General features: G+C 47.1%; 1 protein-coding gene across 1 annotated transcript; it reads left to right on the plus strand.

Moving 5' to 3' along the window:
* Positions 1-367: 367 nt before the first annotated feature.
* Positions 368-2,565, plus strand: LOC117582060 (carboxylesterase 1E). Its single transcript, XM_034269612.1, has 2 exons — positions 368-1,294; positions 1,351-2,565. Exons 1-2 carry the CDS (start codon positions 383-385, stop codon positions 2,494-2,496), a joined length of 2,058 nt encoding a protein of 685 aa, XP_034125503.1. The 5' UTR covers positions 368-382; the 3' UTR covers positions 2,497-2,565.
* The last annotated feature ends 10,416 nt before the right edge of the window (positions 2,566-12,981 follow it).

The following is a 12,981-nucleotide window of genomic DNA, read 5'->3' on the forward strand; positions in this document are numbered from 1 at the left end:
ATTTTGCTTGCAAAAGTGCCCCAAAACTCAAGCCAAAAATCTAAGTAATTCCAGATTTGTTGTGACTCAATGAACTATGTACACAAAACTGGCCTGAAGTTTGCTCGTCATCATCAGCTATAAAGTACGTGATTAGAATGCGAGAGAATCAGCGCCCGGACGCCACCAAACAGGGTCTTATCCCCTGGGCAGCACGCAAACTGAACGAAGCAACACAAAAGTGGAATTTTATTTTTTTATCAACTGAAGCTGCTGTTGTTGTTGCTGTTCCTATCCAAACAAGTAGCCGGCCTCGCTCAACGAAAAAAAACCCAAAGCTCTGGTGTGGAATGAGTTCCCTCAATCCGATTTCAGTTCCCATTTGACAATCGAGTGAAACGAAATGCAATCGCTGCCGAAGCGGAACTTTCTGTGGCTGCTGCAGCCGCTACTGCTTTGTTTTCTACTGCTTGCTGTGACCTTCACGAGTGCCGAGTCCCATAAACGTGTAAAGCGCATCGTTGGTGGCAAGCAGTCGAAAGCGCCGCCAGTCGATGATCCCGTGGTATTTGCGCGTCTCTTCAATCGGGATGCACGCGTCGAGGGCTATCGGAATGCGGTTACTGGCATCTACAGCTTCCTGGGCATGCACTATGCCGAGCCACCGACGGGTGACCTGAGGTATGCCCGTCCCGTGTACCGTCGATTGAGTGGCGACATCAATGCCACGCGGCATGGTCCGCCGTGCATTCAGCCGGATCCACAGTCACCGCAACGGATCGTCGGGGAGGAGAATTGCCTGCTGCTGAATGTGTACACACCGCAGATGCCGGACGATAGCACGGGCCTGCCGGTCTTTGTGTGGATCCATCCGGGTGGCTATCGCCATGGCTCGGCGGCTCAGTACGATGCCACGCCCATGGCGCAGCGGGGCGCCATTGTGGTCGCACCGCAGTACCGTCTCGGCTCGCTGGGCATCATGGGCGATGGCACGAAGCAGTTTGACGGCAATCTGGCCATGTTCGATCTGGCCACAGCCCTACGCTGGGTCACCGATTACATCTCCTACTTTGGCGGCAATCCCAAGCAGGTTCAAGCCATTGGCCATGGTTCGGGTGCAGCCAGTGCCATGTATCTGTCCATGTCTCGCACGGCGCGCAGTGCCGGCGATGTTCACGGTGTGGTGGCCATGTCGGGCACTGCTTTATCGCAATATGCGACGGACAAGGATCCCGTGCAGAGTGTCGAGGAGGTGGCCAGGATCAATGGTTGTCCCACTGGCAATGAGCTGGAGATTGTGCAGTGTATGAGAGCGGTAGGAGATTGACAGCAGAAACAAATTCCATTCCTAATTTCTATTCATCTTTCCAGAAAAGCGCCGAGGACATCATCCGCAACGATGACAAAGTGCAAACGGAACGTCTCGCGGGTCGCGCCTTGGTCAAGGGTTTGACCGGCAGCGTGGGCTTTCAGCCTCACATCGAAAGCCCCGACGATGGTCGTGCGCTGCCGAGTCTCATTGTGGGCGAACCCGAGGAGCAGCTAAAGAGCAACAACTTCTCGGGCATTCCGCTGCTCACGGGCGTCGCCAAACACGAGACAGCGAACTCGGTCACAGTGGAGACCATCGATAAGGTGTTTGGCTCCGCGGAGCAGTTTCTGGGCTCTCTCAGCGATGCGCTCAATAAGCTAACGGGTTTCCTGAAGATCGATCAGATAACGGGACAGATTGCCAAGCCGCAGCTGCCGGGACTCACGAGTGTGCTGACGCCCACGCTGCAGGACGTGTGGAAGGTGCCGCAGGCCCTAAACGTAGATCAAGTGCTGTCCAAGGTGGTGGAGTCCACCACGGACGTGCTGTTCAATCTGCCCGCTGTGCTGACCACCCAAGTGTGGTCCAAGCTGGCGCCCGCCTTTATGTACAGCTTTGAGTATAACGGCACTAAGTCGAAGGGCATCAACTTTCTGCGCGGGCTGCCCATCGTCTCGGAGACGGCAAACGACAAGCCGGATACAGTGGCGCATGGCGACGAGCTGGGCTACATGTTCGATGCAAATGATATCTTTGGCACTCCGCTGGAGGAGACACGTCTGACCAGCGAGGAGGATCTGCAAGTGCGTCACAATCTCATCGATATGCTTGTGCAGTTCGCCAAGCAGGGCAGTGGCGATGGCAAGTCCCAGTCCGGCTCATCGCTCTTCCAGAGTGTCACGGGCAAGGCCACACCCTTCATCAAAATCGACACCAAACTGGAGACCTCCAATGACTTTCGCTTCTGCGAATTGTCCGTTCTGGGCGCTTCACTCTCGCCGCTCAGCTCCACCAGCTGTGCGGGTCTGGGCAGTCTCCTGGGACAGCTGGGCGGTGGACTTGGACAGACGCTTGGTGGCGCAGGCGAGAAGTTGGGTCTGAATAATGCTGGCCAGAAGTTGGGTCTGAATAATGCTGGCCAGAAGTTGGGACTGGGTGGTGCTGGTGGCAGGAAACCAGGAGGCTTGGGCTTGGGTATAATTTAGAAACTAAAAGTGAAAGTGTAATTTTTGCCTGCTAAACATATAAAATAAAAGCATATAAAGAAACTCAAATGAGGCCCATGGTATCTGTTAAGCTAGCTGTGCGAAAGAGTGCGCATGCTAGGCTGATTGTATGTGTGTGTAGGCATGCAATGCTGATCACCGAAAAACTAACTGTAAAGCAACCGTATTCAAAACTTCGTAGCAGCGAGCGAGACGGAGCGATGCAAAGAGAGCGTAGGAGAAGCTCGACGCTGCAGCGAAGCTGAGAACTAACGCTAGCTGCAGCTGCAATTGCAGAAAAAAAAGCGAAGGTGGGTGGGATAGAGAGACGAAAGAATGGCCCTTTTCGTGCATAAGCTTAAGCAGGTAGCAAATTGCATGCCCAGTGAGTAGTGCAGAGTGTGAACAGTTATTATTTACGGTTGTTGGGCAGCCCGACAGTAGAGCATTCAAGTTTTTGCCCGTTTTCACTTTTGCATACCGAATGAAGCTGTGGTGGCTGCGGGGAAGCTGTGGGAGTGGGCCGTGGTGGCGCTGCTGGGGCTGTGCTGTTTCTATTGATTTAAGCTGTTGCCATGACCCGTCCGTCGCTCAATTAGCACAGCTCTGTGCCGGCTCAATGCCTGCCGCACTAATCTCTCTATTGACTTTGGGCATGCCACTGCCGCACGCCCCACCCCTGCCACATGTACGCCACCCACACCCTCTGGCAGCAAGAGCCGCAACTGAAACGCGGCGATAAGCAAATTTCCGGCGCGCAAAATTTAAACAATAGAGAAAGAGAGAGAGGGCAGAGAGCAGGAGAGAGAGAGAGAGTGGGAGAGGGAGATGGAGAGGGGCTGAGGCTGTTGGGGAGCTTCAAGGCAGTTTTATAACTTGTGGCCAGATCTTAGCCCCCGGTAGAATCCGTGTTCCGTTCTGCATAATGTTGATGCTGGTTGGCACTGGCAACAGTGCAAACAATGAGCATAAGCCCCAGTCCCCCCCTTGCCGCTCCACACAGTGTGGAGCAGCGTGACGATGAGTCGTAGGACTCGACTCTACTCGACTCTGTCTCTGTCTCTGTCTCTGGGTTGCCTTGACGCCTTTTGTGTAAATTCCTTGCACGCGTTGAACTATGACCAAAAATGCTAAAGCCAAAGCCAAAGTCGAAAGCCGAAAGCCGAAACCAAAGCCGGCTTATGGGCGTCGCAGGCAGAGGCAGAGACAGAGACAGAGGCCCCTGTCCAAGTACCAGTTTCATTATCCCCACAGCCATGGAGGGGGAGGAGGACTGACTCTTGTTTTCGCTGCCAAGTGATGATATTATTAATATTATTAAAACTAATTTTATGAATTGAAAAGCAGAACCCAGAAAATGCTAATGGGACTGGGCCGCCTCTCTATTTTAAGAGTTCTACAAGCTGACGGCTGGGAGATAAATGTAAGAGAGATTTAATTATTACACTGAGAACAAATGGGGGTGTAGTTACATTTGGGAAACATATTGGAAGAGTTAGAATACGCAGAATAAAATTCTTCAAAGTTTTTAGATTTTAAGATTCAGAAAAAATACCAAATAAAATACAGAAAAAATCAAAAATAAACATTCTAGAATTTACATATCTTTCAGCCTTTTGCGCATTTAAATCCGCCTCAAGATGGAGTCCTGTCTTGGGCCACTTACAATTGCAAAAACTTTTGATGTATTAATCATTTGTAGGCCCGTGTCCATGCCTTAACAATTACGACATCTGTGACAATATTAATGGCTGCACACACAAAGATTTCACAGAGAAGAACAACTTTACAATTAATTAGGCAAACAGATGATAAACGATGATTGTGGTGCGTGGAGCGTGGAGCCCAAAGAGAGATGTCTCCAGCTGCTAACGTCTGGTCAGGGGATTTAATGACGGCAATAAAAGAATTACGAATGGTTAAGGATAAATGCCAGCCAGGTCTGCAAATAATAAATGATTGGATGAGGATGGGAAGGATGATCAAAGTGCTGGCCATAATTATCCTTTTGCCCCCCAGCTGCCTGGGTGGACAGTTCATTATGTGGCAGTTTACCTGCGACGTGGATCCAGCTACAATTGGCATAAATCAGAGGCCTTTTATGTGCCCAGAGTGTCGTCCAATTTCCGAAAGTTTTTCCGCAGGGGTAGGGGTAAGTTTTCCAACCAATTTTTCTTCATTAATGTGTAGTTACGCAATTTCCTGTACACAAGAAAAGTTTTCCACGGCATTGCGTTAATTTTGGGCCAATTTCGAGGGTGTACCAGGGTAGGGGTTGTACTTGCTGCCACCCTCCGTCCGTCTGTCTGTCTGTCTGTGCAGCAACCCCTCTCTGCTGAAGTATCATCATTTCGGTTTCTCGTGCGGTCGTGGACCGGCCTATTTCGAGTCTTTGGCCAAAATTAGTTCCGCCCCTCGATTTATATTGTCATTTCGTGCGTTTTCGATTCGTGTAAAGCAATTTTGGCAGTGCTCCAGTCCTGCCTGCCACTGCACACAAGTAGCTAGTTGGGGCTCTCAGATATTCCATCAAAGTTACGGCATTGCCTGCCCCCCCCCCTGCATGGCAATGGAAACGGAAATACAATTGTAATTCTAGTCTGCAGAGCGGGGAGCTCCATCGCCCACATGTGGGTGTACAAGGTGCATAAATTAGGCCAGTCATTTACTGTTAATAGCAGTTGGCAACAGTAGGAAATGCGAGGAGCAGCAGGCAGTAGATGGAGCAGCTGCTCCAGTTGCTGCATGTTTTGTGTACTTTTTAAATTACTTTGACCTGAGCTTCGACTGGGGATTTTGTGATGGCGGAGAAGGAAAGAGAATTAAAAATGTAAGAATGTTAAATTCTAAACTAAATGTTCCACACCTTTAGCACATTATGCTCTTAAGTGCAATCAAATTATGAATTTTTGGAGACCCATTTCCAACCCAAGTTCCGCATTAGATTGCCAGCAACAATTGCTCTAATCCGTATAATGGAATTTTTGAAGCCTTGTGCCCAGTGTCAGTGGCAGTGCCAGCTTCAATTGCCAGACACACCCCACACCACTCCTCTGCCTGCATTCCCGACTGTCTATCAGTGGGGGAGGGCTTTCGGATGAGGGTGAGACCGGTTATGAGGGCTCTCAGCTTCAATTTTCGGGCCCAGCCACTTGGCCCATTGTTCGCAATTTTGACATAAGCAAAAATCCCAAAAGCCTGCGTGTGTGTGGGTACAAAAGTGATGGCCAGGATTATGGCATTGCGCTTTGACAATGTCAATTGCAGTGCAACTGGATTGGGTCCTGGACAGAGTTGAGTGAGCTGCTTGAAGGGTTTTTTCTCTATTTTTTGTGTCTCTCTGGTGTCTCTCTAATTAAAATTGATTGCCATAATTTGAGTATTGATTGGCCATGAACACGCACAATGACCACGCACTGTACGCGCTGCCCGCTACCTTGTCGACATTTTTCATCATTTGCACCTAGGGGTTGGGCTCTGGGGTCCGGGGGCCAACAGTTTTGACCCAGGCGCGATGTCTTTGTTTTTGCGTCTGACACCTTTGGACCTGGCCTGTGGCAGGCAGGCATTCAACCATTAATTAGCCGCACGCAATTGACCAGGCTTATTGATTACGAAGCGTTTTGGGCCTGGGTTCAGCGGCTCAGAGGGTAAACCATTTCCCCCCACTTCGAATGTCACATGTCTTATGACTTATTTATGCAGCTGATTGTTTCTGACATCTGTTGTAATTGACACTTTTCGCAAGCTTCATCTAATGGACGAAGACTGCCACAAGTCACTGTCAAACCGCACTCTCGCTTAACACCCCCTCCCCGCGGCACCCGCTCTTCCCGTCATTCGAATAACTCCCACCCCTAATGGCTGTGCCATTTCTAGTTGTGGTCGCAAACATACTAGACTCACTGTTTGCCAAATATCCAATTACATTTGCATTCGATTGTGAGTCTCAAAGGGTGTGGGGAGAGAGGGAGGAGAGGGATAAGGAGATGAGATAATGAAATGGGAGTAGGGGAGCGCAGGAGACTTATCAATTTGTGGTGGAATATTGGCTTAATAAATAACATTTCCATATGGCAAAAGAGAGAGAGAGAGACACCACGATGAAGCTTTATAACCGTTTAAGTAATGAATATACGCTCAGATATTTTAAAGACTTGGAACTACATGAAGATCACAATAATCAGATGACATTTTCCGTACTGTATTTGCAGCACCAATAACTCCGCTCTTCAAACTCTTAAGAGAGCTTTTGGCACCACCGAAAAATTGTCGTAGATCGCTGACGCTGGCTTCTCTGTTCTGCTCTGCTCTGCGCTGCTTCGCTGCTCTGTTAAAACCGACTGCTGCTGTTAGGCTCTCTGTCTGTTGCTGACGCTGTTAACTCTACAGACGCTGTCGTTGGCTCTGTTAACAGTACTGACTCTGTTGAATAATTTACTCACTTCTCAAGCATTCATCAATCTCTCAACTAACTTCGTTACTTTACTCTCCCCATTTGCTTACGCATTTTCACACTCTCACAGCTCGCAGCTCAGAGCTGAAATGTTTATCCATCCCAAGCATCCCATTCTCCTCTGCTGCTAAAAGAGTTCATTAGAAAATGCATCCCTCTGCATTTTAAATTACATTTTGTCTTTGCAGTAAGGATGGGCTTTTGGGGCTGCCATCCTCCACTCGAAATCAACGCCAAATGTGAGTTTGCTTTTACAAGCGCCGCGGGTGCCCTGTTCCCCCACAACAACAGTTTGAGAATCCCAACCCCAACCCCAAGCTCCACTCCATATGGCTGCTGGGGCGCCAAGTGCATTGGAATGTGTGGCAGCTGCAATTGTGCGGCAATAAATTATTGTGCAACACGCAGACATCAGAGAGGGGCCAGCCAGCCAGCCAGCCAGCAGCCACTGACTGGGAACTCCACTTCGAAGTGAACCGAGTGAGTGGCAGGAGCAGTGGCTGGGGGCTGGCCAGGGGGTGCTGTACTCCTCGTCGGCATGGTAATGAATGCTACGAGCATTTTTTAACAATTTTTTAACTTAAAAATTACGACAGCGCTGACAATTTGCCATAAAAAGCGACGCGGGAGGAGCAGCACTTCGGCTGACTTTGTGCTGACTCAACTGTGACTGTGACTGGGTCTATGCCACCAGTCAGGACTTTCTACCCAAACAAAAAAAACACACACAAGGATCTCCTGCACTGCTGGAGATGTGTGTCGCGTGAGGCGACGGGTTTCCTTTCCTTTGCTTGCCCAGTTCCTCCCACTGTTAAGTTCGTGTCACGCTGCCATCTCTAGCATCCAACTCCCACCGAGGGCTGTTTGTTGCACCTTGACATACGCATGTGATGTATGTGGGTGGAAATAGGAGTCTGCGGGGTTCAAGGCTCATTTGTCAAACGTCACGACTTGATGATGCAATTGTTGTTCGTGCCACCGGCTTGTCATTCCAGCAGTTTGCTGGCAGATTTATGCCTGCCACATTCGGAGTTATTTGAGAGACTTCTCGTGGATTATTTGAATTTAATAAAAATAAAAACAAAAACTCTGTCAACTGTCTGTTGGCATTTTCTAGAATGTTCAAAGAGCTTTTTACCTTGGCTGTGTTTTTAGCCTAAGTAAATAGATCGTATTACTGCCGCGTTCACCCCTCATCGATGGAGGAGGGTGTTCGCGTCACAGAAATAACACTTAAAGGCAGTGACAGGACAGTGAGGAAGTTCTCTGCGGCCAACCCCCAAATGACATTCAATTTATGCGCTTTTAAAGCGTATTTTCCCTTTGCTGCTATTCCTTTTGGTTCTCTTTTTTTCTGTTAACGCTCGCCTGCATTGTGGGTCGTGTAGCTATGAAAATATTATTCTTTAATTTGTGCTCTATTGCATTTATGGTGCGTACCTTTTCGAATGTGCACTGCCAGCCAAAAGGCATAAATACACAATGGAAAAATATGGGAAATGGCAGAGCGGTGGCCAGACCCACAGACAGTTTTACCTTTAGCAAAAGTTGGAAAACTCTGCAATTGGTTTCCCCAGTCCCCGTTTCTTTGCTGCTTTTCCTTACACATTTTTCACTTGATGTTTTTTGGATACAGGAATCGCAGATGCAGAAGTTTGGGAGGCGCCACACAACTGCATAAACTTTGATGCATAAACTTTTGCGGCATGAGTTACGTAGTTCCCTTTTTTGCTCACTTCTTTTTAGCATCTTTTGAGCATCTTTTTGCCATCTTCCTTTGCTCGTTTTAGTCTTCTGCCTTTTGCCTTCTCAAGCTGTTTAATTGTCAGGCAACATTTCGCTTTGGTTCATTGAATTCAAACTAAACTTTGTATGCGGCAATGGCAGGGGGACATGCCACATGCCACATGGCACACGGGGGACTGTCTGCATATCGATGAAAAGTCGCTGAAAGTTTTCACACATGAATGGAGCGGCAGGGTAAATATTTTGGGGAGTTTTACTGATTTTATTTGGTTACTTTTGGAGGTGAGATTTGAATTGGAATTCATTGAAATATTCCTGTTAAAATTCTTCAACATTTCCCCCTCGTACAACCTCCTTCCTCCAGCTCTATCGAGTAACCTTCTGCTGTAAACCCTCAGGCAACTACTTTGCGCATTGTCAGGACCAAAACCCGCTAAGCTCGATGCTGAAAAGAGAGCCAAAGCCTTGTCGCTGCGCGAATACGTGTAAATATTTTGCCAACTCCCTTCGGGTTGGAGCATTAATCATATTAAAACAGAAACGCAGACGGCAGACGGCATTTTTCTGTGCTGTCTTTGTGTTCCTTTTTCTTTTCCTCTTTTATGTTTTTGTGTGTGTGTGCCTCAGTCGTGCAGTCGTCACACAGTGCGTATGATTATTACCACTATTATTAATATTATCATGTGCTGGGTCCGTCGACGCTCCAGGGGGGAGGACTGGCTGCTGGGGCATCTCGTCATTGCAATTATTTACAAAATCAGAGCACGTTCTGGGCTCTGCTTTTATGCGTTTACAATGGCTGGGGGAAGCTGAGGTGTGTGTGTGTGTGTGTGTGTGTGTGTGTGTGTGTGGCTCTGCCTTGTCTTTTGTTTGAGCACTAAAATGCCTTGAGCCGATTCGCTTATTACGACACACAGAGCAAAAGGGAAAGAGGGAATAGACAGGGAGGAACAACCCTCCAGGATCCTCCAATTAAATGCTTTGTCATTACTTTGGCAGAGGCAACCCAGGAGATCAACACGCAGAAATTTAATTTTTTCATTCAGTTTTCACATGAAATTTTGCGTTTTATTGGTTGATAACTTATGGGGCTTATAGCTTTGGATATTTTCTGCATTTAATGAAAAAGGCTAAGAGAAATTAGTAAGCAGGAGAGCCGCGTGGATCGGGAGAGCGCTAACAGACAGTCGCGCCAGAAGCTGTTAGCGGAGAGCTCAATGTTAATGTGTTGATGCTGTTAACTCATAAAACTGTTAAAATGTGCTGTTAATAGCGCTGCTGCCTTGAAAAGTCACTTTCCAGTGACTACCCATGAACGTAAGTGCGGATCTAATAGTTTTTATACCTAATTGTTTGATAATCACAGTAAAATTAAACTAATAATATGCACGTCAAATGACATTCCAACTGCGAGTGCTTCTTGCGTTCGCTTTGCTTGTCTGCCCTGCCGTTCGGATCTCGCCGAGCGCAGCTTCGGCGGGCAGCGAAGAGAGCGTAACTGCAAGAGAGCGCTTAGCAGGTAGAAAGCTTAAGCTGAGCTGCATAAGCATAGCATAAAAGTTTGCAGCAACAAAAATATGCGCAGCAGGTAGTCGGTCTGTAAGCAATAAAAGAAAGAGAAAAAGAAAAACTTTAAACTAATAAAATAAGGGACTTGAAGTTAACGGCTAAACTTTTTTGGGCAACAATTATGTCAAGTGTTAGACACTTCGCGGCAAGTCCTTTACATGTGGCAATACATATTATTATGTATCCTTGCAATAAGCCACTTTCTTTAATGACCAGACATTTGGCAGATCCTTGGCACCGAGAACTTTTTAATTTCCCAGTTTGCCCATCTCGGGGGTCCACCATTAGCATACAGAGAGACAGACAGACAGAAAGACCGTTTCCGAGTGCAGTCATAAAGAAAAGTTTTGTTGCCTTTGCCGTAACGCCCTTGCCCATGCCCCTGTCCTGTCTTTTCTTGTTTTCTTTTCCCTTGTTAATCCACGCATGCCCTGCTGCAATATCAATTTGGCCCCCAAACGGGTTCCACATCTATGGGGTAAGGGCACCAGTCCACGGTTTGGGATTCCCTGTCTATAAGTCTGTCTTCCATCTGCGCTCCTCCCGGTAACTTTTGCGGCAGTGGTTTTAATTTAAATTGACAACATCAAGCAGTTAAGTACTTGCAGCGACATTTTAATAGCTTGTAAGCCCCACGAGTACCCCCAAAAACTTCCCCCGTTAACCGAACGCCGAACGCAGAGCTGAGCAACAGCCAAACCGAACACCTTCTCCCCCTCCCACACACACCACTCTCCTCTCTTCGTTGGGTTGCCACGTGAAGCTGAAGAAAATAAATACAACGGACGCTTATTTACATATTCCCAAACGTAAATACGCGTCATTTTTATTTGCTTGACGTTATTTTCTTTTTGGTTTTATATTTTTTTTTTGTTTTTCCTTTTGTTTTTATTTTTTTTAATATATATTCGGGCACTCAGCGGGTCGTGTGCGCAGTATTTGAAGGGGCTATGGGTATTATCTATTGTTTGGATATGTTTCTTGAGTGAAAATAATGCTGGATAAATTAACTTTTATCATTATACATAAATGTAATTGGTAATTTGTAATACTTTTCATATTTTAATGGCATATTTTCATATCTGTGCCTCTCTCTCTCGCTAGCTCACTCCAGGTGAGACTTTTACTCATAATTTCGTTCAACTTGGAGTGGCGTTGCTGACTCTTCCGCCTCGATCTCTTTGGCTCTCACTCTCTTCTTTCACTCAAAGAGCGCATCTGCTTCAAACGGTATTCCCCTGGTCGACTCCTTAACACTCAAATTACTCTCTTCTCTGCTGGCTGCCCACGCTTTTCATTTGATTCTTTATTTTTTTTACGTAAGAATTTGCATAAAGTGAAAACAAGCATTTTAATTTCACTCGTTTCATTTCGACTCGTAGCAAAAATGAAATGTGCGACAGACAAACAGACAGCCAGCATATACGATGAGGTAGTAAACGGCACCATTTACCGGTAGCTCAGCCCCAAGCCCTCGCCCCTCAACATTAAGCTCCCCAGAGCGTTAAAAAGTTTTGCAGGGAACCAAAAAAAAAAAGCGCCCGGAAGGTAAGTAAAGGGGGGACCGACGACGACGACGACGACGGCGACAGTCGTAATTGTTGGGGGACTGAGCCAAAGTGCAGGGCAAAAAGCGCAATGCCAACAGAGGACGAAAAAACAAACCAATTTAAATTAGACTGAAGGGATGGACTCAGCTCAGATCCTTCCTTGGAAGATTGGGTTGGGAGGAGCAAAAGTGTTGAAAACTTTGGAGCCTCAACTTTTGACATTTGCATTGCACTAAATGGAAATCCTGGCAAACGGAGGGCATGGGCCCATGATAAATGTCCATTGTCTGGCCTCCCATCTGCCAGCTATATCTGTGTGTGGAGTGTCCATGAGGTAACATTATGAAAACAATTTCTGGAACAGATAACCGCAGTCACTCTACGGTGGAAGCCCCACCATTTGAAATGGGACACATGCCACGACGCTGTGGCAGTTTAATATAATTTAAACCTAAACACACACACACACACACACACACATTTATACCCTATCAAGTGGAATTTGTGTCCTTCCTGTGTGCGCTGGGAGGGTCTGTCAAGTAGCCGCCGCGAAGCCCGTCTGCCATTTGACGCTCGTTGCCATAAATTACGAGACACTTGGAAGCGGAAAATCTTCACATTTCTGGTTAGTCATTTGCCTGCCCCAAGCACACACCCAGAGACACACACGAAAACAAAACTATTAAGTGGGCATAAAACTGGTGCCCCAACCCCAAGCAAGGACCTGCCACCTCTGGAGGGTGTGTGCCAGTTCCCTTGCTTGAGCCAACCCTCGGACTAATGGAATATGCAAAAAACATTCAGCAGCAAAAAGGAGCCAAAATAAATCCCAAATATTCTACAACATTTCAAGAGAGTTATGTGCGAGGGTATGGCCGGATGTGTGTCAGTGTTTATGATGGGTTTTTGGCCGATGCCCGACTACAGTCCATTAAATCGGTTTAGAGGCTTACAGAGAAAGAGCCTTTGAGTGGAAACTTTACAGACTAGCATTCCATAAAGCTAGCAGCTAATATCTAGACATATTTATTTGCTCAGAATAAATGTGTGTAATTCCACGCTAATTCCACCATTAAATGCAAACCAAAACTAATTCGAACACCAACTTTTAATTACAATTACTCCGCACATTTCAGCAACTAAAATTGCTGCAGTGAATATTTT

The sequence above is a fragment of the Drosophila guanche genome, unplaced genomic scaffold, assembly GCF_900245975.1.
Source record: "Drosophila guanche unplaced genomic scaffold, DGUA_6, whole genome shotgun sequence".
Classification (NCBI taxonomy): Eukaryota; Metazoa; Arthropoda; class Insecta; order Diptera; family Drosophilidae; genus Drosophila; species Drosophila guanche.